Consider the following 26,040-nt stretch of genomic DNA (forward strand, 5'->3'; position numbering starts at 1 on the left):
GTGGTAAGCTAATTTACTCAGATGTAAATCGCCAAAATTTGCAATGACCCTAATAGCATAAGTAGCTGAACTCAAACGTTTCAGCAGATCCTCAGTGTGTTTTTTCCAGTTCAACCCCTCATCAATGCATACACTTAGAAATTTTGAATATTCTACCTTAGCTACCGATTTCTGATCGGAGTCTATATTTATTAATGGGGTCATTCCATTTACTGTGTGGAACTGTATATACTGTGTTTTGTCAAAGTTTAATGAGAGCCAATTTGCAGAGAGCCACTTAATGATTTTCTGAAAAACATCGTTTACAATTTCACCAGTTAATTCTTGTCTGTCGAGTGTGATACCTATACTTGTATCATGGGCAAAAAGTACCAGCTTTGCATCTTCTTGAATATAGAATGGCAAGTCATTAATATATATTAAGAACAGCAGAGGACCCAAGACAGAACCTTGCGGCACCCCAATCTTGATTGTTCCCCAGTTTGAGAAATCACCAGTTTTTTGCTTATTATGTGAACTGTTTATTTCAACTTTCTGCACTCTTCCAGTTAGGTATGATTTAAACCATTTGAGCACTGTCCCATTCATATCACAGTACTTGAGCTTATCTAGAAGTATTCCATGATTTACACAGTTAAAAGCCTTTGATAGATCACAAAAAATCCCAACGGGTGACTTCCGGTTACTCAGAGCATTTAAGATTTCATTAGTGAAAGTATATATAGCATTTTCCGTTGAAAAACCCTTCTGGAAACCAAACTGACATTTTGTTAAGACTTTATTTTTACAAAGGTGTGAAGCTATTCTACGATACATTACTTTTTCAAGAATTTTGGATAAGGCAGTCAGAAGAGAGATTTGGCGGTAGTTGTTGACATCAGACGTATCCCCTTTTTTATGCAGTGGTATAACAATGGTATACTTCTGTGTATCTGGGAAAATATCCTGCTTCAGAGAGCTATTACATATGTGGCTAAGAATCCCACTTATTTCTTGGGAACAAACTTTTATTATCCTGCTGGAAATACCATCAATCCCATGTGAGCTTTTATTCTTGAGAGAGCTTATTATTGACAGTTGGAAGTTATGATAAAGAAATAATAAATCATAGTCTTCTAATGAAAATAACATTTTATGTTCAGTTATGGGTCATATAAAACAAATTAAAATTTAGTACAGACGTGTGAAATGACTTACATACATCAGTAGTAATCCAGAGTGAACTTCACTCTGTATCTCCTCTGTTTATTGCTAATGCCCACTAATTTATTCTTTCTTGATTCCGTGTTTAAACGCTTGCGAAATGGACCAATATTACTGATGAAACTTCCTGGTAGGTTAATGTGGTTGTGTCTGTGAGGGAGTTTCATTTCAGCGCACACTCGCTACCGAGTGAAAATTTATTCTGGAGTTTTGGTGATGTATTTGTATCATTTCACATGTCTGTATCAGATTTTGTTTAGCATGACCCATAAATGAAAATAAAATGATTTAATTTTCATAAGGAAATTTGGATTCGTCATTTCTTTATTGTAATTTCCTCTTCCCAAAAAATATAAAATTTAATTAAAAGCTTAAAAATATATCGTTACAAAGGAAATTCAAATCGGAGACTCGTCCAGCACCAGTCTTAGATGCTACACATTCAGCTACTGGCTTCTCTGAAAATTCTGCGAATTGCTTTGCAGTTGACAGTGGTCGGAAATCATCACATTTTTAGATGCACATTTTCGAGTTTTCATTTTTTAAAATTGTGCCGCACTGTTTTGTCTGGGCACAGGCTTTGAACTCGTAAGAACACGAGTATACTTAAAGAAAATCGAACACTGCCAGCCCATAAGGTCGGCGTGTCAGATAAAAGCTCATATTTACGAGCGCAGGCGTAAAATCTATACAACCTGCTGTCTGACAGGCGTGATAACACATACAGAGTGGGTAACAAACAAAATTAAAACTCTATGTACATTCCAGACATTTTCACAAGTCTTGAAAAGAACGACCCAGTGAGTATGACATCTTACCTGCAGCGCCAAGTACTAGGTGACGTAACGTGACCCCAGAAAGCTCATGATTTAACGTCGAGTGGCCATTTCAGCACTGCAAAAGTTGGCTTTTAATTAATTGTAGGATAACTTGGCCATCAATATACACTGCGACGGTGTAATTCTGAGACACTTTTGGCGAAGCATAAGTAGCTTTTTCACACGACTGTATATCAGAGGCTTCCTTTTCGAACGATCTCTGCGATTGCTTGACATGAACTTCAAGAAAAGTGGAGCCAACGAGGCGCTTTTTAACTTCAGGGGATTGCTGTACTGCGATGGGATTGCTGTACTATGACACATCGGAGAACTACCAGTAATATATCTCCAGCACTTAAAAAGATACTGAAACAGTCACTCACAAGACAGATTTTAACACACCAAATATCACGCATACCAGATGTCACAAAAAAAAAAAACACAGTTGGAAAGAGTAACATGGGGCATTACACACACTTAGCAATCCTCCATCAAAACATGCAATCACTAAAAAACAAAATATAACTATTAGAAGTTGAGCTACAATCTTTGAACTGCACCGTAGTTTGTGTTACTGAGCACTGGTGTAGAGAGACAGAAATCCAACATGTAGTGTTATCATCATATGAAAGGCAAACTCTTATGCAGAACTGCTTCAAGAGGTGGAGAATCATGCATTTATATCAGATAAGGAACACAGTTCAAATCATGACATGACGTCTGTACAGCAAGTACGGTAAATGAATAAATAACACTTGAATTGAATTAATAGGGCTTTAGGGCTTGATATCACCAAGAAATTAATCATTTTATGTGTGTATAGATGTCCAAGTGGTAGTGTGGACACCTTTTTCAATAAATTAACAGAAGTTCTAGATATAGTCGTCAAGTGCAAAGGTCAACATAATACTATGTGGGGACATTAACATCAACAGAAATCAAAATAAAAGATTTTTCAAAGGAACTAGCAAAACAAAGCTGGGATGAAGTGTATAAGGAAACCAATGTGAATATGAAATTCTCTAAATTCTCCACATTATTTAAATTGAACTTTGAAAAGGCATTTCCAAAAGTATGCATGTCTGTATCAACATCTCACAAAAACAGATGGATAACAGCAGGTATTTAGAACTCCTCCCAAACACCTAAGTACCTCAATTCCATGAAAAAGAGTCGCAGTGATCCAGAATTCTTAAATTTCTATCATAGATGCAAAAAGATCTATAGGGAGGTGCTGATTGCTGAAAGACTCATTTAGTGAGAAAATAGTATAGATGCATAGAATAAAAGCAAAGCAGTGTGGGATGTTATAAAAAAGGAAATGCGGAGAGACAAAGAAATGCAGAATAACATACTGCTAAGGAAGGGGGATAAGGTAATAAACGATCCACAACACTTAGCAAACTATGTAAATGAGCATTTTTAAAGTATTGCAGAGGAGTTACAGCAAAAATTCCTCAAAACAAATATAAGACCTGTAAATAAGGTTGTGCTAAACACAATGATGTTACTTCCAACCACACAGAATGGAGTAAATAAAACAGTCGAAAAACTAAAAAATAAAAAGTCAGTAGGCTTAGATGAAGTACCAGTGTGTGTACTGAAACAATGCATAGAGATTATACAAGGCCCCTTAACAACTAAAATAAATGAATCCTTCACATTAGGGACATTTCCACAGCAGTTAAAACAGGCGAGAGTTGTACCTTTGCTTAAGAAAGGTAATGCAGAATACTGAAAATTACTGGCCCATTTCCCTGCTGTCACCATTCTCAAAAATAATAGAAGCAATTATGAAAGACAGATTAATGAATTACCTGAATAAATATAATCTTTTAAGCGAATCACAGTTTGGTTTCTGAAGTGGCAAAAATATGGAGTCAACCATAGTAGAATTCACAAAGGTTGTACTTGATGCTCTTAACAAATATGAGTGTGTCACAGTCATATTTTTGGATATCTCTAAGGCCTTTGATGCAGTTGACCACAAGATTATATTAAATAAATTAGAAGCATTAGGAATAAGAGGGATAGCTAATGACTGGTTTTGATCATACCTAGCAGATACGGCACAAAGAGTAGACATAACACATACTTCAAATACATCTAAATGTTTAGTAAAACACTTATCAGAACCAAAATACATTAATATAGGGGTTCCGCAAGGTAGCATATTAGGACCAATACTATTCCTGATATACCTCCATGACTTTCCCACTAATGTCACTCGTGGTGAAAAAAATTCTCTTCGCTGATGACAGCAATATCATAGTCACTGAGAAAACGAGAGAACTCCTTGCAGAGAAAGCAAATGAAGCTCTCAGAGAAGTTTACAATTGGTCAATAATCAATAAAGTGACATTGAAAATAAAGAAAACCAATGCCATAAATTTCAGTTAGAAGAGTGAAAATGTCAGTGTTAGAAGAGTGAAAATGACAGTGTTAAATTATATGTAGATGGCGCCTCTATAGAATGTGTAACAAATGCAAAATTTCTAGAAATGAACATTGATTCTCAGTTGAAGTGGGGTGAACACACGAAGGTACTTGCAAACAGAATGTCATCTGCATGTTATGCCCTTAGAATCTGATCATCAGTGTGTAACATGCAGTGTCTTTTAGTTACATACTTTCATATGTACACTCAATTCTTAGCTATGGCTTTCTTTTTTGAGGAACAAATGCACAAAATGTAAACACAATTTTCAAACTCCAGAAAAGAGCCGTAAGAATCATAACCAAAAATGGTAGTCAGGCTCATTGTAAAGATCTGGTAAAAACACTGGGGATTTTAACTACAACATGTGAATACATTTACCAGTCAGTTGAACACATCAAAAATAACATTGGTAATTACTGCACAAACATTTCTGTCCATGACCATGAAACAAGAGCTAGACTCGACTTACATTTGCCAATAAAAAATAAACATAAAACAGCATTTTCTACCGAGGAATAAAACTGAACAATAAATTACCAAAAGATATAAAATAAATTGAAAAAATACACTTATTTAAAAAGGCAGCTAAAAAGTACCTGTTATGCAATTAATTTTATACATTGAAGAATTACTTAGGTAAAACAGAGTAGGGGTTTGGTAAAAATAAAATTATACAAATAAATAATAATAATGATTATAAAACATCCAACATTACACATAACACATTCACACTACAGTTTTTTCCTTTTCTACAAACACTTACCCCCAAGCTATGCATTCCACAGTACTAACACCTCCTCCTCTTTCTGAACTCAACATCTCACTCATTATAGAGGGATGCTAACTCAGTTTTACAGGATGGCAAACGGGAAGTTGTGGTACAGAAAATGGCCCAGAGGTCACCCGCGCGAGCGCGCGCGCTTGTGTGTGTGTGTGTGTGTGTGTAGTGTTATGAAATAATGTGTGTATAGTGTGTGCAGTGACTGATAGTGAGATATGAGTGAACAGTGTGGCATTACCTTATTTAATAGATATTTGTAAAAAAAATTATTGTATACCAGAAGTAAATCTAATGAGTGTCTCTTAACTAGAGATCTGTAAATGCTTGTGTATATGAATTACCTTATTTTAAATTGGTCTAAACTTGTAAATACTTTGACTGTCCTATATCCTCGTAAAAAGGAGATCTATGGATAAATAAAGCTGCTGCTGCTGCTGCTGCTGCTGCTGCTACTACTACTACTACTACTACTACTACTACCACCACCACCTATCTCTCTCTAAAATTGATGTAGTTGTCGTTACAATAATAGTCTTTGTTTCAGGTGCACATTATACATCGTCCAGTTATACTAACATGTCCACCGCGTACATTCGACGTCAGCCTTTCTTTCTTTCTTTCTTTCTTCTTCTTCTTTTTTTTTCAGTCGAATGAAACAACTGAGTGAAACAGATCTCTGCGGCATTTATTAATTTGCTTAAATATGAATTTTTCGTCCTTCTGGCATTCAATATAGATTTTTGGTTTTAAAGATTATAAACCAGTCCCTATTATAAATTTTCATTGAAATAAAGGAGCAATTACTCTTCTCCTTAGATTTGTTGAAGCCCTGTGTGTCTCATTACGTTGATTTGATTCCGTTACCGATAAAACTGTTGTTGTTGTTGTTGTTGTTGTTGTTGTGGTCTTCAGTCCTGAGACTGGTTTGATGCAGCTCTCCATGCTACTCTATCCTGTGCAAGCTTATGCATCTTCCAGTACCTACTGCAGCCTACATCCTTCTGAATCTGCTTAGTGTATTCATCTCTTGGTCTCCCTCTACGATTTTTACCCTCCACGCTGCCCTCCAATACTAAACTGGTGATCCCTTGATGCCTCAGAACATGTCCTACCAACCGATCCCTTCTTCTGGTCAAGTTGTGCCACAAACTTCTCTTCTCCCCAATCCTATTCAATACTTCCTCATTAGTTATGTGATCTACCCATCTAATCTTCAGCATTCTTCTGTAGCACCACATTTCGAAAGCTTCTATTCTCTTCTTGTCCAAACTATTTATTGTCCATGTTTCACTTCCATACATGGCTACACTCCATACGAATACTTTCAGAAATGACTTCCTGACACTTAAATCAATACTGGATGTTAACAAATTTCTCTTCTTCAGAAACGCTTTCCTTGCCATTGCCTGCCTACATTTTATATCCTCTCTACTTCGACCATCATCAGTTATTTTGCTCCCCAAATAGCAAAATTCCTTTACTACTTTAAGTGCCTCATTTCCTAATCTAATTCCCTCAGCATCACCCGACTTAGACTACATTCCATTATCCTTGTTTTGCTTTTGTTGATGTTCATCTTATATCCTCCTTTCAAGACACTGTCCATTCCATTCAAATGCTCTTCCAAGTCCTTTGCTGTCTCTGACAGAATTACAATGTCATCGGCGAACCGCAAAGTTTTTATATCTTCTCCATGAATTTTAATACCTACTCCGAATTCTTCTTTTGTTTCCTTTACTGCTTGCTCAATATACAGATTGAACAACATCGGGGAGAGGCTACAACCCTGTCTCACTCCTTTCCCAACCACTGCTTCCCTTTCATGCCCCTCGACTCTTATAACTGCCATCTGGTTTCTGTACAAATTGTAAATAGCCTTTCGCTCCCTGTATTTTACCCCTGCCACCTTTAGAATTTGAAAGAGAGTATTCCAGTCAACATTGTCAAAAGCTTTCTATAAGTCTACAAATGCTAGAAACGTAAGTTTGCCTTTCCTTAATCTTTCTTCTAAGATAAGTCGTAAGGTCAGTATTGCCTCACGTGTTCCAGTGTTTCTACGGAATCCAAACTGATCTTCCCCGAGGTTGGCTTCTACTAGTTTTTCCATTCGTCTGTAAAGAATTCGTGTTAGTATTTTGCAGCTGTGACTTATTAAGCTGATAGTTCGAATTTTTGGCAAATGCTGAGGTGACCCTGAAGAGAAAACTAGTAAAATACATTTTTTAAAATTGTTTAGGGACTTAATCTTATGATTTTTAAGCGTTTATTGTCTCTTGCCACAAGTATTTTTTGCGAGAAGTATTTGTCACCATTCGTTAATTTTATTTGAATTTCATTCATTAATACCGTTTCAGAATAGGAATCATCCTTGCAGAAACGGTATCATCTGTTATTTATTCCATCACATGTTTTACTCAATGCCCACGCTACTGAGCGTTTCGGAATTTTGATGCAGACACAAAGTACACTTTTGAATACCGATTCATAAACATGGACGGAAAATTGAAGGGCTACTTATTGGCTTACCATAACAATTGAATCTCGGAACGGCAGGAACTCTTACGACAGACAATAACAGGATGGCGTCAACAATAATTATGTAACACGTCAGCAATAATTACATAACAATGGCAAGACGATTGAGTGTTTCCCCACATGACTGAATGCCCCTGACCGCGTCGACTGTTATCATTCGCTTGCTCCCACGGACTGGTTTCACCCAAAGGAAAGTACACTTTGTGATCAAAAGTATCCGGACACCCCCAAAAACATAAGTTTTTCATATTAGCTGCATTGTGCTGCACCTACCGCCAGGTACTCCATATCAGCGACCTCAGTAGTCGTTAGACATCGTGAGAGAGCAGAATGGGGCGCTCCGCGGAACTCGCGGATTTCGAACGTAGTCAGGTGATTGGGTTTACTTGTGTCATACGTCTGTACGCGAGATTGCCACACTCCCAGCACAAAAGAGTACAGGCTGACCTCGTCTGTTGACTGACACAGACCGCCTAAAGTTGAAGAGGGTCGTAATGTGTAATAGGCAGACATCTATCCAGACCATCCCCTCCGCGGAACGTCCCCAGTGGCATCCTGCATAGTGTTTAAAGTATACTGCACGCAAGCAATAATGTATTGCTCGTCTTATTGTGTGCAGACAGAAGTATATTTTCTTCTCTATTCAAAGCTATAATCAATGAATTTCGTATATCAGAAATGTATTAAGGTATTTACGGAATAATGCATCCAAGTAGCAATGAACTATATTCTATCTACATCTACATCTACATGACTACTCTGCAATTCATATTTAAGTGCTTGGCAGAGGGTTCATCGAACCACAATCATACTACCTCTCTACCATTCCACTCCCGAACAGCGCGCGGGAAAAACGAACACCTAAACCTTTCTGTTCGAGCTCTGATTTCTCTTATTTTATTTTGATGATCATTCCTACCCATGTAGGTTGGGCTCAACAAAATATTTTCGCATTCGGAAAAGAAAGTTGGTGACTGAAATTTCGTAAATAGATCTCGCCGCGACGAAAAATGTCTTTGCTTTAATGACTTCCATCCCAACTCGCGTATCATATCTGCCACACTCTCTCCCCTATTACGTGATAATACAAAAAGAGCTGCCCTTTTTTTTTGCAGCCTTTCGATGTCCTCCGTCAATCCCACCTGGTAAGGATCCCACACCGCGCAGCAATATTTTACCAGAGGACGAACGAGTGTAGTGTAAGCTGTCTCTTTAGTGGACTAGTTGCATCTTCTAAGTGTCCTGCCAATGAAACGCAACCTTTGGCTCGCCTTCCCCACAATATTATCTATGTGGTCTTTCCAACTGAGACAGCCTTGAGAATTGTACTATTTATGGAGTGATCGAATTCCAACGGATTTCTTTTGGAACTCATGTGGATCACCTCACACTTTTCGTTATTTAGCGTCAACTGCCACCTGCCACACCTTACAACAATCTTTTCTAAATCGCTTTGCAACTGATACTGGTCTTCGGATGACTTTACTAGACGGTAAATTACAGCATCATCTGCGAACAACCTAAGAGAACTGCTCAGTTTGTCACCCAGGTCATTTATATAGATCAGGAACAGCAGAGGTCCCAGGACGCTCCTCCGGGGAACACCTGATATCACTTCAGTTTTACTCGATGATTTGCCGTCTATTACTACGAACTGCGACCTTCCTGACAGGAAATCACGAATCAAGTCGCACAAGTGAGACGATACCCCATAGGCCCGCAGCTTGATTAGAAGTCGCTTGTGAGGAACGATGTCAAAAGCTTTCCGGAAATCCAGAAATACGGAATCAACCTGAGTGTCGATAGCTGCCATTACTTCGTGCGAATAAAGAGCTAGCTGCGTTGCACAAGAACGATGTTTTCTGAAACCATGCTGATTACGTATCAATAGATCGTTCCCTTCGAGGTGATTCATAATGTTTGAATACAGTATATGCTCCAAAACCCTACTGCAAACCGACGTCAATGATACAGGTCTGTAGTTCGATGGATTACTCCTACTACCCTTCTTAAACACTGGTGCGACCTGCGCAATTTTCCAATCTGTAGGTACAGATCTATCGGTGAGCGAGCGGTTGTATATGATTGCTAAGTAGGGAGCTATTGTATCAGCGTAATCTGAAAGGAACCTAATCGGTATACAATCTGTACCTGAAGACAAGCCGCATCAAGCGATTTGAGTTGCTTCTCAACCCCTAAGGTATCTACTTCTAAGAAACTCATGCTAGCAGCTGTTCGTGTTTCAAATTCTGGAATATTCCATTCGTCTTCCCTGGTGAAGGTATTTCGGAAAAATGCGTTCAATTACTCCGCTTTAGTGGCACAGTCGTCGGTAACAGTACCATCGGCACTGCGCAGCGAAGGTATTGAGTGCGTCTTGCCGCTTGTGTACTTTACATAACGACCAGAATTTCTTCGGATTTTCTACCAAATTTCGAGACAATGGTTCGTTGTGGAACCTATTAAAGGCATCTCGCATTGAAGTCAGTGCCAAATTTCGCGCGTCTGTAAATTTTAGCCAATCCTCGGGATTTCGCGTTCTTCTGTACTTCGCATGCTTTTTCCGTTGCCTCTGCAACAGCGTTCGGACCTGTTTTGTGTACCATGGGGGATCAGTTCCATCTCTTACCAATTTAAGAGTTATGAATCTCTCAATTGTTGTTGCTACAATATCTTTGAATTTGAGCCACATCTTGTCTACATTTGCATAGTCCATTCGGAAGGAATGGAGATTGTCTCTTAGGAAGGCTTCTAGTGACAATTTATCCGCTTTTTTAAATAAAATTATTTTGCGTTTGTTTCTGGTGGATTTGGAAGAAACGGTATTGAGCTAGCTACAACGACCTTGTGATCACTAATCCCAGTATCAGTCATGATGCTCTCTATTAGCTCTGGATTGTTTGTGGGTAAGAGGTCAAATGTGTTTTCGCAACCATTTACAATTCGCACGGGTTCGTGGACTAACTGCTCGAAATAATTTTCGGAGAAAGTATTTAGAACAATTTCGGAAGATGTTTTGAACAAGTATTTTTGCCAACATATTGAGGGAAGGTTGAAGTCCCCAGAAACTATATCATCCGAATCTGGGGGTCGGTAGATAAAGCCAATTATTAACTTAGTTCGGTTGTTAAGTATAACTTCCACCCATACCAATTCGCACGGAGTATCTACTTCGACTTCACTACAAGAAAAACCACTACTAACAGACACAAACTACACTCCTGGAAATGGAAAAAAGAACACATTGACACCGGTGTGTCAGACCCACCATAATTGCTCCAGACACTGCGAGAGGGCTGTACAAGCAATGATCACACGCACGGCACAGCGGACACACCAGGAACCGCGGTGTTGGCCGTCGAATGGCGCTAGCTGAGCAGCATTTGTGTACCGCCGCCGTCAGTGTCAGCCAGTTTGCCGTGGCATACGGAGCTCCATCGCAGTCTTTAACACTGGTAGCATGCCGCGACAGCGTGGACGTGAACCGTATGTGCAGTCGACGGACTTTGAGCGAGGGCGTATAGTGGGCATGCGGGAGGCCGGGTGGACGTACCGCCGAATTGCTCAACACGTGGGGCGTGAGGTCTCCACAGTACATCGATGTTGTCGCCAGTGGTCGGCGGAAGGTGCACGTGCCCGTCGACCTGGGACCGGACCGCAGCGACGCACAGATGCACGCCAAGACCGTAGGATCCTACGCAGTGCCGTAGGGGACCGCACCGCCACTTCCCAGCAAATTAGGGACACTGTTGCTCCTGGGGTATCGGCGAGGACCATTCGCAACCGTCTCCATGAAGCTGGGCTACGGTCTCGCACACCATTAGGCCGTCTTCCGCTCACGCCCCAACATCGTGCAGCCCGCCTCCAGTGGTGTCGCGACAGGCGTGAATGGAGGGACGAATGAAGACTTGTCATCTTCAGCGATGAGAGTCGCTTCTGCCTTGGTGCCAATGATGGTCGTATGAGTGTTTGGCGCCGTGCATGTGAGCGCCACAATCAGGACTGCATACGACCGAGGCACACAGGGCCAACACCCGGCATCATGGTGTGGGGAGCGATCTCCTACACTGGCCGTACACCACTGGTGATCGTCGAGGGGACACTGAATGGTGCACGGTACATCCAAACCGTCATCGAACCCATCGTTCTACCATTCCTAGACCGGCAAGGGAACTTGCTGTTCCAACAGGACAATGCACGTCCGCATGTATCCCGTGCCACCCAACGTGCTCTAGAAGGTGTAAGTCAACTACCCTGGCCAGCAAGATCTCCGGATCTGTCCCCCATTGAGCATGTTTGGGACTGGATGAAGCGTCGTCTCACGCGGTCTGCACGTCCAGCACGAACGCTGGTCCAACTGAGGCGCCAGGTGGAAATGGCATGGCAAGCCGTTCCACAGGACTACATCCAGCATCTCTACGATCGTCTCCATGGGAGAATAGCAGCCTGCATTGCTGCGAAAGGTGGATATACACTGTACTAGTGCCGACATTGTGCATGCTCTGTTGCCTGTGTCTATGTGCCTGTGGTTCTGTCAGTGTGATCATGTGATGTATCTGACCCCAGGAATGTGTCAATAAAGTTTCCCCTTCCTAGGACAATGAATTCACGGTGTTCTTATTTCAATTTCCAGGAGTGTATTTCAACTAACAAGTTACAAACATAAGTGTACTTCTCATGTGAAGCTGTAATTTATGTATTCCATGTATGAAGTGCTCAAACAGCATTAAATCTGTAAGATCTGTGTAAAAATACATTAGTGCAAACCATTTCAGATGAGAATAGCTCGAGGTTGTACTGACAAGGGAACCTCCCCATCGCACCCCCCTCAGATTTAGTTATAAGTTGGCACAGGGATAGGCCTTGAAAGACTGAACACAGATCAATCGAGAAAACAGGAAGAAATTGTCTGGAACTATGAAAAAATAAGCAAAATATGCAAACTGAGTAGTCCATGCGCAGCGTAGGCAACGTCAAGGAGAGTGTGAGCTAAGGAGCGCCGTGGTCCCGTGGTTAGCGTGAGCAGCTGTGGAACGAGAGGTCCTTGGTTCAAGTCTTCCTTCGAGTGAAAAGTTTAATTTTTTATTTTCAGATAATTATCGAAGTTCAGTCACTCACACATAATCATCTTCGCTCTCCAAAATTCCAGGACATGTTCAGATTTGCTTGGACATATACAGAATTTGACAGTCTACGCACGGAAACATTTGAAAACATAAAAAACATATGTTTTGACAGAGCACAGGGAAAACTGTGCGAATGTGAAACTGTTGCATTCATTTGTTGCAGTATATGTGACAAACTCTTATGTTTTCATCACTTTTTTGGGAGTGATTATCACATCCACAAGAAAACCTAAATCTGGCAAGGCAGAAGAATCTTTTTACCCATTCGCCAAGTGTGCAAGTTAGGTGGGTCGACAACATATTCCTGTCATGTGACGCACATGCCGTCACCAGTGTCGTAAAGAATATATCAGACGTGTTTTCCTGTGGACGAATCGGTTGACCTATGACCTTGCGATCAAATGTTTTCGGCTCCCATTGGAGAGGCACGTCCTTTCGTCTACTAATGCACGGTTTTTCGGTGCGGTCGCAAAACACAGACACTAAACTTATTACAGTGAACAGAGACGTCAATGAACGAACGGACAGATCATAACTTTGCGAAAATAAAGTAAACTTTTCACTCGAGGGAAGACTTAACCAAGGACCTCTCGTTCCGCAGCTGCTCACGCTAACCACGGGACCACGGCGCTCCTGAGTTAACAGAATCCTTGATGTTGCCTATCTTGCACATGGACTACTCAGTTTGTATATTTTGCTTATTTTTTTCATAGTTCCACACAACTTCTTCCTGTTTTCTCGATTGATCTGTGTTCAGTTTTTCAAGGCCTATCCACTGTGTCAATTTATAACTAAATCTGAGGGGGGTGCGATGGGGAGGTTCCCTTGTGAGAACTTCTCATCTGAAATAGATAAAAATAGGCCATTACTAACCAATATACTCTCTTTATTTTACAAATTATTCCTAACCACGCTCATTGTGTTACATTTTCTTTTTTTATTACGTTTCTTTGACATTTGCATTGTGTAAATTATATTCTCATCAACTAGGTAGTAACAAACTATATGAAACCATTTTAACAATTGTTACGCATTCAATTCGCTGTAACCTCAGAGAAATCTCTATATATTATGTTCTGTATATTATTTAGAAAAAGGCATTAACAACTTTATACCAAACAGACTGTAACAATGAGAAGTCTTTGCTATTAGAATCAGATCCAACCCACCTTACATTTCAAGGCGGTGGGTTACTCTGTACTGTTAATGAAATAAATAAAAATAAAAAAAGTCCGCCCGCGGACCGTCCCCTTAGGCACGTCCCCTTAGGCACGTCCCCTTAGGCACGTCCCCTTAGGCACGTCCCCTTAGGCACGTCCCCTTAGGCACGTCCCCTTAGGCACGTCCCCTTAGGCACGTCCCCTTAGGCAGCGGCTGGTCACCTTCCGCTCGCTCAGCTGCCTCCCCTCTGCCCTATGCCTCTGGCAACTCATCTTCCCTTCCCACCCTCACGAATGCCTTACCCCTTCATCGCACCTTCCCCGCCCTCACGAATGCCTTGCCCCCCTGCCTCCCCCGCCCTCACGAATGCCTTGCCCCCTGGCCTCCCCCGCCCTCACGAATGCCTTGCCCCCTGGCCTCCCCCGCCCTCACGAATGCCTTGCCCCCTTGGTCGCACCTGCCCCGCCCTCACAAATTCCTTGCCCCCTTCACCCTGCATACTCCGCTCTCTGCTCCCTGTCAGCCACCTCTTTGCACTGCCCCTTATCCCTGCTCCCCTTTCTTTTGTCCATGGATCTCTCATTGCCTCCCCCCCCCCCCCTCCCCCCTGCTCTCCTCCGCCCCCCCTCCCTCTGCTCTCCCCTAGCCCTTCCTGCTGATCTCCCCATAACTCCACCACCGCTGCTCTCCCCCAGTACCGCTGCCACCCCTCATGTTGCCGTTTGCACTCGGCCTCTCCAACAGGTTGCCACTCACGCTGACCCCGCCTTCTGCCACTCTGTTCAGGCCCTTTATCATGAAATCTATATCCTTTCCTTCATTCTGTGGGCAGTCCCTCCCTCAGCTCTGTTTTCCCCACCACTCATTTGGCCACCACCCTTTTGTGCCCCCACCCATTCTTATTCATTTTATTAGCCAATCTTCCTACTCCCACTTAAATTCTTCCCTTGCCCAATGTCTCTTGCATTTTTCTCTCCCCTAGTTGTCCCCTCCCCCCTTCTCCCTCCCCCTTCTCCCTCCCCCCTTCTCATTCCCCCCTTCCCTCCTTTAAAAACAGTCTCCGCTGCTGTGCTCTGTCTTAGGAAATAGTATCCTGTAGGAGATTGCATGCAGGTACATGGGGTGTAGTACCTGCAGGCTTCTCACATCTACTAGTGGAAGCATCATACTATCTTCAAAATTTGTTTGTCAAAACAAGAGAATATACTAGCCTTGTATGTGTGTGTTTTGGCCATGTACAAATTGTTTTTTACTCCACTCAGCCATTTTAGGGAAATACTAGGACAAATCCATCTTTATATTAATTGGTGCTGTAAGAGTTCGATTTCTAATGGCTTGATTGCTACTGTACAGAAAAAAGTTAGTTGAAAAAGAGCCACCTGTGGAATAACTGTCTTTGCAATGTGTTTACATTCTTGGGGGAAAAATGTCTATTGTATTACCACTTGAACAATAATGTCACTGTCAGACATTGAGAAAGAAGACAAGAAGAAGGTGAAAATAAATTAAGTTATTTTAGGATCCATGTAATTTTTACTATGCATAAAGAGGGATTTTGGCAGCTGCAGCAGTGTGTCAAGCTTTTTTGTGGTGGAAGAAATTGCCCATGCTATTTGTGTAAGAGTTTGTCTGTGTTTCTGCATTCATTTATTTGTTTTGTTTGTGGTGTGTGTCAATCTTTTTGTGATGGAGGAAATTGCCCATCCTATTTGTGTAAGAGTTTGCCTGTGTTCTTTTTGTGTTTATTTTTTTTTTTTGTGTGTGTGTGTGTGTGTGTGTGTGTGTGTGTGTGTGTGTGTGTGTGTGTGTGTGTGTAATGCTGTCATTGTTAACATGTGCTTGTTATCCCTATGCAGGTTCAAAGAAGCATATTGAGTCATTGCTCCGAAGTGCAGTAGGCCCACCTCGTGCGAACTCAATTATTCGTTTTGACAGCAGTAAGTTACACACATATAACCAAAAGCTTTTAATGTATGTGCTTTGCATGTGAAATTGTGTGTAGTAAAACCATAAAAAAATTATATTGATGTTTGACTGCTAGTAAGCATTCAATTGTCAAGTATGTGAAATTGTGCGGTATGGATTAGGCTTGAATAACAGTTTCTGTGTGATCTAGACACTGTATATGTGAAGAATTATTCAGTGTGCAAATGACACCAACTAATATGGACTTTGAAACCAATGATATGCTAGCAGAGTTATCACCATCATTAGACGCAGCAGCAGCCACCATTCAACATTCAGTGCTAATTAAAAGCTACCTCTATACTTCCCCATGCATTATGGTCATATCAGTTGGTCCCCAAGTTATTTCTTGTAAATTTTTCTAATGTTATCTGCCTAGCTTTCTTTAGATCATCTTTTTGGCCCTTCCCTGTTTCTTGGAACTGTACAAAGAACCAACTTGGCCCATCCAATGAGAGTTCACTGACTTAAAGTTCCATGAAGTGGTTATAGATATCATGTGGAAATAATGATGATACTCGTAGATAATTATCACACTCAGTTCATCAACATTATCAGTGCATTTCTCAGCTGTATTGGGCTTTCATAATTATATGTGTTATTCCTGGGTATTAGATAAGAACAATACTTTTTAGCAAATGCCAGTCAAGTGTAACAAAATGAAGATTTATCGTCAGGGGCCTTTCAACTCATTTTGTGAAGGTCTGTTTGGCCCCAAACCATTGCAGTACTTCTTCCTTTCCTTTTCTGTGTTGCAGTCGTACTCTACAACTTTTATCAGACATGGTCTTGAGGATTATTTTGCACAACTCACTTCAGTTAACTCGTGTTTGGTGCCCACATCTGGGTTTGACCTCTGTATTCCCCAATTTCTTTATGGACGTGTGGGCCTTGTGGGGAAGGTTGCCAGTCCACATGGAGACAAGGTGGCTATTTTTCTGTCTGGGTGGTGCCTGTAGGGCGAGCACTTGTTCCAAGTAGGTGGCGTCATGGTGGATACTTGATGCAATGAAAAGACCAAAGTTACAAGCTGGTGGCTGTGAGACTATGGTAGTCTCGTCAGGCAGATCTGAATTCATAAGTGCTATTGGCACCTGCACTACCTACTACCCTACTGCATCAATGTTCTTTGCGGAGAATATTAAAAATGTATTAGGCGAAATCCCTTTCTTCAGTAAATTACAAGGTGATTCAGTCTTACTTAAAATAGTGAATCCTACCCAATCCCAAGTTTTACTCTCTCATAAAAACTTTGCGGAGATGTGTTCGGCTGCTTCATGAAAATGCACCGTTTGAGCAACCGTCCATCTGTGTTAATTGCGGAGGAGATCTCCCTCTGCAATCCCCAATTGTACTACCCTAATTAAGGTGTATAGAATCCAGTTACGTAAGTTCTTTGGTTATCTTATATTTGGAAGCTCAGAAAATTTACAGTCATCTGCATCCCAAACCAGTGATATCAACTTTTGGCATACTGTGGCCAAGTCATCACCAGTACCCTTGAGACTTATTTTCCCTATTCCCTCAACACTGACGTCTAGTGATTGTGGCAGTAAATTAGCCCATGAGAGGTATAATCCCTCCCCTCATGTGACATTTGTAGCACCATCTTCGAGGACTGCAGTTCCTTGCACCTTCCCAGAGAATCATCATCATCATCATTCTGTGATGATTTCCGATGACAAGACTAGTTTTAGGGAACCGTCTAGCCAGAAATATACCAACCAACAACTCGACATGAGAAATTGGCTGCAGGAGCCAACGGCTGCAGATCCCAGGGATGCCTGCTCCTCTTCAGTTCCTACTCTAACAGCAGATATGCTCTTGCAAGACACTAAAACTCTAAACTAGTTTCAGAGAAGTGTTGACAGCAGGCTATTGCAGCGACTGCAGAAGTTCCAGACCCCCTGCACAATTGTATTCAGAACCTACACTGATCGGCCAGAACATTATGACAACTGGCCTACTATTGATATACCATCCAGGTGGTAGCAGCAGCATCTGGCGAGGAATGACTGCTAGTCAGATACGTAGTGCATTTAATATTGGTGAGCGTGCTGTCTGTGTGTGAAATGGGGAAGGTGCACAATCTATCTGGGGTTGACCAAGGATAGATTGTGATGGCCTAGAGGCACGGCGTGAGCATTGCGGAAAATGCACAGCTTAACAGATGTTCGAGGAGTGCTGTGGATGATTGTCTTAACACATGGCAAAACCAAGGCAAAATGATGCCCAGAAATGAGGCTTGGCGGCCACACCTCATTACAGATGTTGGATCTTGTAGGCGGGAGGACTGGTAAAACAGGACAGATGGCAAACTGTGGCAGACCTTAACATCAGATTCTGTAATGTTGGGCAGAATACAAGTGTGTCTGAACACACAGTGTGCCGAACACTCCTAATGATGGGCCTCTGCAGCTGACAACCCATGCAAGAGCAAATGTTAACACCACAACATTGGCAGCTATGACTGAAATGGGCATGTGACCATCAGCAGTGGACGTGGGCGCAGTGGCAGTGTTGCATGGTGTAATGAATCCTGATACCTTCTTCATCATGCTGTTGTATTCCTGAGGAACAGCGCATTGACTCATGTACCATGGGCCGGAGACAAGCTGGCGGTGGCTCTATTTATGCTCAGGGGAGCATTCACGTGGACATCAATGGCTCCAGTGGAGCTCATGCAAGGCACCATGATAGCCAAGGAGTTTCATACACCACTTGCAGACCATGTACACCCTTTCATGACAATCGTGTTTCCTGACAGCAGTGGTGTTTTTCTACAGGATAACGTGCCGTGTTACAAGGCCAAGTGTGTGACGGAGTGTATCGAGGTATGTGTGTGTGTGTGTGTGTGTGTGTGTGTGTGTGTGTGTGGGGGGGGGGGGGGGGGGGGGGGTTGTTTGCGTGTGTGCGCTGTTCCGTCTCCCTCCAGCAACCTACCAAGGCCTCATCGCCGCTGTTGTCAGTGCCAAAGTTGGACATACCGGTTATTAGGTAGCTAATCTTCTGGCTGATCATAATGTGTTCATCAATGTTTTTATGCACCCACCAGTGACACAGTGATCCTGGGTCATGATGTGTTCTGTTGGCCCCTTCGTACCTAACCATGACATTCTTAAAGTGGTAATTTAGTGGAACTGCAGTGGGTAATCCACAAGCCAGAACTGTAACAACATGTATTCCCCTGTTCTGCAATCTGTTTTTCTCCAAGAAATGGATTTCACTGATGACCATTCTCCAACCCTTCAGTGTTACTGTATATTATGTTAGAACTGTATGGATCCCGAGAGGGAATCTGAAGAGATCTGTACATTGATTAGTACAGATATTATTTGTGAATGGATTCCCCTCCATGCCACATTGGTACCAACAGCAATGTGAGTGTGAGTGACACCAACACTCACAGTTCGTAACATTTACAAACACCTGGGTAGGGAATTTACTGACTTCTTAATCTGAAAACTCACCCCCCCCCCCCCCCCCCCCCCAATCCCCTCCACCTGCTCCTCCTCCTCCTCCTCCTCCTTATTTTCCCAGTTGGGTATGTGTGCACCATCCTTTGTGTTGGAGTACCATGTTGTTCGGTAGGGGGCTTCTGATTGATATTCTTCTTTCCCAATCTTGATCTATCACCCTTCAGTAATGGTATGCCTGCCCCCTTTAATGCCTCCCACATAGTCGTTTCAGCTGTCAACCTAATGATCTTCTCTTAATATCAGTGCTTCACTACAATGATTGTTATATGCTGATCTTTGTCACAGTGACCCCTTTCTGTTGATACTGTAGCTTTCTTGTTATCACCTAGCAGGCCCAGTACCATGTTTGGCTCTCCATTTTCGATGTGGACATCCATCCGCCAAAACTACTATGGCCCTCTCTTGTCTGGTGGCTGGCTCTGTGGAGGGCCGAGGACATTGTTAACTGTTATTCAAGACCATCAAAGGGGCTTATGACATCTCGAGCAACACTCTTCTCAGACCATCCTCATAACTTTTAAGTGACTCTCCTCAAAGCCACACACACTACCTAAACTCCGTACCTGTCGAGCTGTTGAAGATCAACTACCGTTCTGTGTCTCCTCCTTCATGGTGGCATTGCTATTGACGCATCAGTTTTTCCTAAATATCTCTCGACCCACTTTGCAACAGTGTTGGCATCTTCTTCTTTACCAGCTACCTATCGATTGCATAAAAGATGAGTTGAAGTCACACCCCTATCTTTTATTCCTTTGTAACTGTCTGGTAACTGATTCAGGCTCTTGACTCTTCTCGTGATACAGCCTTCATCCTTGATTTGATTCGTATTTGGATGATCCCACTTCTGAATGTGACTCAGACTCAAAGTACTCAGGGGCTTCAAGTTTATTTGGCGAGAAGGTGCTTTCCCTTCCCAAAGGGTAGTGAGTATTATATTCCAAATCATTAAACCAGGTGAAAACCAACACGTGCCAGCAGAAACTGATTAAATTGTCTCAACATGCTTATGGAACTGCTTTAATGAATGATAGCGTGATGATTATGCTGAGTTCTTGAATCAGGATGTTTTGTCGCCATACAAGTGTGGTTTTCAGGTGGGACAATCCACAGCTAATCATATGGAAAGCTTAGAAAAAGAATTCCACAGAAGTCTCATAAACGTGCAGTTTTTTTTTTTTTTTTTATTTGCACAAGGCATTTGAAACTGCTTGACACTATCATTATGACTTACTCACTGTGACTGGGGCTGTCAAGGCTCTTGTTCCATTTTTGTCTGTCAATTTTTATCCTCCTGATTATTTAGGATTAGACCTGATATATCACTCAGCTTCCTGTAGGTCCAAGATAGCTGCAACCCACAGGGCTCTGCTGAGACATCTTCCTCATCACCATCAAGTGGTTACCCGTGCACTGTATGTCAGTGATTTTCGCATTTGGTATAGCTGCTAGTCTGCCTGTAACTTTGATTGAAAGCCAGCTCGAAGAAGCTATCAGAAGGGCTCCCACTTGTACCCTTTCCTGTGGCATCCAGTTTCATCCTGTGAAGTCTAGTCATGCATTTCTGACACTGAATCATGGTTCTTGACCGAGAACTCTACTTGGGCTCCCAGCACTTGCAATACCAATTTTTGTGACTCCTCTTTGATAAAAAGTTGGTAGGGCTGCCCTTTAGGGCTGCTCTTTAGTAGTTTCTTCTTAGAAATGATTCCTTCAGGCTCTACTGACGTCAATATTCTATGCCTTTTGCCCTCCAGAGCTTCACATTGGAAAATTAGATGTGGTTTGGTTTCATCCTCCTCATCACATGGTCTGCACTTAGGGGCTTTCTCCTTCGTATTCATCATGTGTATTTGTTTCTTAAAGTTCTCATGGCCAGTCATGAGTTAAATCTGTTTCCTGTTAAAGTTCAGAATTACAGGACTTCTTTTGAAACATGGCTTCAGCATCATTAGCTTGCCATGTTTTTGTTTTTGAGCCATAGTCCAATTTTCTACATGCTGCCTCGTGATAAGGATATGTATTTTTGATTTTACCATTGCCTTAGTGATATCTGGGATAGGTCCCAGTCCACTAAAAGGAGTTGTCACCCTAGTCCTGGCCAGTCAGCTTCTTTGTTGGCGGTAATTCCTGAGTCACAAACGATCCACAGTAGGTTTACCGTGTTGCTCTCCACTAGTCCTCTGGAAAAAAAGGGGGGGGGGGAGCGGAGTTTGTTTTGTCATGACTCATGGTGACATATTTCAGCCAGTTTTTCTTCTGTAATAACTACAGAATCGAACTAGTTGTAAACTTCAGAATTTAACTGTGCATTATCAAGGAAGTGGAGGTTATGGTGGTAAAATTATTGCACAGTAGCTGCAACCCACATCCTGTAAACTACCTTCAAGTTTTATGTAAGTGTGGCATTGGGTAAGTTTTGGTAAATTTCATAACAGTCTGCGTGACATTTTTTGGAAAAAAAATTCATGTAAATTAGAACTTTGAATGTGTGTTTTTATTTTGTAATGCTATTGATGTCCTGCTTTAATTTTGGTTTAAAGTGTAACATGTTCTATATCCAAGCAGTTGATTGTTTGTGTGGAACCTGAGTGTACTAATGAAATACTGTATAAATTGTTGCTATGGTACATGGTGCCTTAACTGCTGCTGGTTTCTTTTCTTTTGAAGTGAGAAAACTAATGTTCCCATTGCCATTAGGATCACAGCTGAGAGCTGTTCAACAGCAGTCGTTGGTGGTGGTTTTCTTTACCATGGGATCCCAAGCCTGATAAGGATTTGTTACCACAAAATCCACAACCTGATGATACACTTCTTTGTGTCCCTGGGCAAGTCTTGAAGAGGTCTATTTTAGACTCCTAAGCTAATCTTTACTCCAAGCCACTTGAATTTTTTGGAGGTTTCATTAATTTGCTGCAGAATATCACTAGAAAACTGTACTATATTTTTGGCAAAATCCATTAGGACAATACTGAATATGGTCCCAGACAGTGACATTGCCTCCAAAGTAAAGCTTCAGAAGTCAAAAGTAAATTATAGCATTGAGTTCAGATGAGAGCTGGTTTTCATTCGACTGTTACATGATACTTCTGCTGCCTGTGACATGGTCATGAGATTTTGGATAAGGTTATCAAAAAATCAAGAAATGAATCTGTTTTCTGGTATTGTGCTTTGGGCAATGTTTCAATAAGGTATCGTACTTCAGTGTTTTTGGAGGAATATGCTGCAAAAGATTTATTTGAAGAATTTGAGACAAGAGCATGCTAGTCCAAGGTACATCAGAAACGGCAAGTTGTTCATGTGTCTATGGGTGGCCCTGTTGTCAACAAGGCATTCCTAAGAGAACTGAAAAGCAAGCTTAAAGTCAAGTGTAATCCAGGGTATCCTCTTCTTTTGAATGCGGGCATGAAGTCTAGACACAGTGCATAGCACCTTTAAGATAGGTCATACTACTGGTGGTTGGAACCTTGTTCAGTTTCTGAGAGCTTTATGTAATCTGTCTAAAATCATTCCCTCCCCCAGAGCCGATTTCACCAATATTACCTCTACCTTTGTTTCCCCACAGAATTTCTGCTCCATTCAATTAGTAGAAAATAAAATGACAGCAGTCAGGGCTCAGAAAATATTAACAGCTGTTGAAAAGTATGTGAAGGAAGCAGAATGGGTGACTAAAGTTCAGGAGGAGGTAAAACCAAAACATAAACTCACTATGGAAATTCCTATAGGGTCATTGCTACCAAATAACATGAATCTTTTGAAGGACAAAATACTGAGAGCTTATTTTGTAGTTTTTGAGACTGTGGCTACTCAGGTTGGGGCATTTTTGGCTAAATTTCAGTCAGATGTCCTCTTAGCTGCTTTCCTCTACACTTCTCTCCAATTAACAAGAAAATATGTCAAACCAGAAGTTTTGGAGTCAAAGTTGGTTTGAGCGACATCATATATCTGTTGAGACCTCAGAATGTGGACAATGTGAGTGGAACCAAAAATGCTCTTAAGTCAATGTAAAGTATTGGAGAAATATATCTTAGTGTTCCAGAATAATGCCTTATGTGTATGAAGCATACGGTACCCAACATTATAGAGAAATTGCCCCTGGCATATTCCTTTACAAAGGGCACCATATTAGTGACAGTAAACACTGACCTTGCAAAGACACAGCTAGGCATAGCATCGACACATCTCAGTATCTTAAATTGCTTTGATGTCATGAGGCTGATTCCATTGCCTGTAAATCCAAAATCTTTTGGAGATCAGGTCTGCAAGGGAACTTCTCAAAGAATTTGATGGGGATCATTATCATATCAGTCAGTTCTGGATGATCATTGGCGATAAGAGTGGACATGAAAATTTGAAGAAATTTATCAAGCTAGCTTGCATTCTCTTTCATTACAATGCCAGCCAGCATTGGAAGAGATTTCTCTGGCAACTCCTACATTCTGGTTGAAAATGTGATTGAAGCATCACTCATAGCTCTCGGTACCATTCATGATATGGCTGAGCTTGCCGAGTGTGTTGGATCTACCCATCACAAAGCAGTTAATGCACAGCTTTTGAAATGTATATGATATATGGTAGGTGCATTGCAGAGAAAAGTGTAGCTTAGAGAAAGAGGAGAGAGGGTAGAGAGAAACTAACAGAGCTACAAACGAAGAAAACAAAGCTTATGAAAAGTGCTGAGAAAGAGGATTCTCAGATTGGAAAACAAGTTGCATCAGTAAAAAAAATACCTGCTTGTGACTTCACGTAATGTTCATGTACGCATCCTTCCCAAAACTAGTATGTTACTATTCCTTTCATAGTTGTTTTGTTCAAATTGTATTTGAATTTTATTCTTAGATCTCTTTGTAAAATTGTAATTTTTTTGCCAAAGTAGGAATGCTGTTTCTTTTAATGTCAGTGTGTGCTCCCAACAGCTGATTGTTCTTCATAGAAACGTTTTATCAGTAATGATTTACTTCCTTTTAAACCTAGTCCTATTCCAATTCTCGTACAATTTTTTGTTCAATTACTTCTGACACTTAGTGTGGTCTTCAAAACCCACAATGTTTATTTTTTCATTAAAGTAAATGGGGTCCAGTTTAAATATTTTCACCCTCTTCTTTTAACTCAGAATATAGTCCCTATTATGTTCTTATATATTGACAAAATTTGTAGATTTTCTGATAATATCACACAAAATTGTTTAGAAAGTAAGTACTGTATGATTTAGGAAAAGTACTAAATTTGACCTGGAGAACTCTGGGGAATATTTTTGGGTATCACTGGTAACCATGAAAAATTTGTTTGCACTCATGGGGTATTTTCCATACCAAAGGCATTCTCAGACTGGCCATATTTTTTTACTAGTTTAGTAGTTCGCCAATCTTTGGTAGAGGCCTAAAAATTAATTTAATTCTGTCACTTGTTAGAAAGCAGCTAATCTTACCCTACACAGAATAGCAGGAATACACGCTTTTTCCCCCTGATCCATGTCTATGTTCTTATTGCATTTTGCACGTGAGATCCCTTGATTTATTTGATAGTGGCTGTAGCCATCATTTATGATGATTTTTTAAGTGAGCTGAGACAAGTTATCAGCATCTGATACGACTTCTACTCAATTTTTATAAGTCTGTATGACAACACTCTCCCGAGGCAGAGAGCACGCAAGTATAGATTGGTGGACATAGCTTTTCTGTATATGCTGCAAACATCACCCATTGCATCTATAATAGATGAAGATATGTAGGAAGGGCAGAGTGCTGTTATTTCTACCATCGTAGTGAACTATAATGTGTCTGTCAGTGGTTTTTAATGTCAGTAGGGCCACAGAACTAAAATGTCACCAAAGGACTGGGGGAAAAACGATCAGGATTTAATGGGGCTGTGTGTGAGGAAGAGTCTTCAAGCTACCCCGTAAAGAGGTTTGCAGTTGCTTGAGCTAACAGGCTTCCCATCAGACTGTCTGATTGTAATGCTAGCTGTTGCACAAAAATAGGATTACGTAAGAGTATGCCTAAATACAGACAGTATTTTGAAAAAGATTGTTGCAGCTCACCATTTAGTGGAGATGTTGAGTTGCAGATAGGCGCAACAAAAACACTGTCCAACAAAGCTGTCACCAAACAGGCTTTCATCAGAATTAGACAAAAAACACACACACGTGACCACAGCCTCTGGGTGTTACAGCCAGATTGTGAGCAGGAGAAACAATGTCAAGTGGCGGTGATATGGAGGAGGCTGAGGCAGGGAGGTGGAGGGATGGCAGGGTAGGAGTGGCAGATTGTAAAGTACTGCCTGTTGGAGCATACAAAGATGAGGTGGAGAGGGGTAGTGTAAATAGGTGCAGTTGAGAGACTAGATATGGCATATGGCACGGGCAGGGGGGGGGGGGGGGGGGGGGAGCAGCGGGAAAGGAGAGAAGTAAAAAGATGGTGGGTGAGTTTGTGGAATAGAGCTGTATAGCGCTGGAATAGGGAACAGGGAAGGGGACAGGGGGATAAAGGACACTGACTAATGAGGGTTGAGGCCAGGAGGGTTAGGGGGATGTGGG

At 41.5% G+C, this 26,040-nt stretch overlaps 1 protein-coding gene across 4 annotated transcripts in view; it reads left to right on the top strand.

Moving 5' to 3' along the window:
- Nucleotides 1-26,040, top strand: part of LOC124596381 (prominin-like protein) — a 527,082-nt gene that overhangs the window by 218,047 nt on the left and 282,995 nt on the right. For 3 of the 4 annotated variants that reach the window (XM_047135497.1, XM_047135496.1, XM_047135495.1), the window contains exon 3: nucleotides 15,921-16,001. The exons of the other annotated variant lie outside the window; for it this stretch is intronic. In XM_047135497.1, coding sequence (XP_046991453.1) covers nucleotides 15,921-16,001 — 81 coding nt within the window. The remainder of the gene's footprint in view (nucleotides 1-15,920; nucleotides 16,002-26,040) is intronic. 4 annotated transcript variants of the gene reach the window in all.

Source organism: Schistocerca americana, chromosome 2 (assembly GCF_021461395.2).
Source record: "Schistocerca americana isolate TAMUIC-IGC-003095 chromosome 2, iqSchAmer2.1, whole genome shotgun sequence".
Taxonomy (NCBI): Eukaryota; Metazoa; Arthropoda; class Insecta; order Orthoptera; family Acrididae; genus Schistocerca; species Schistocerca americana.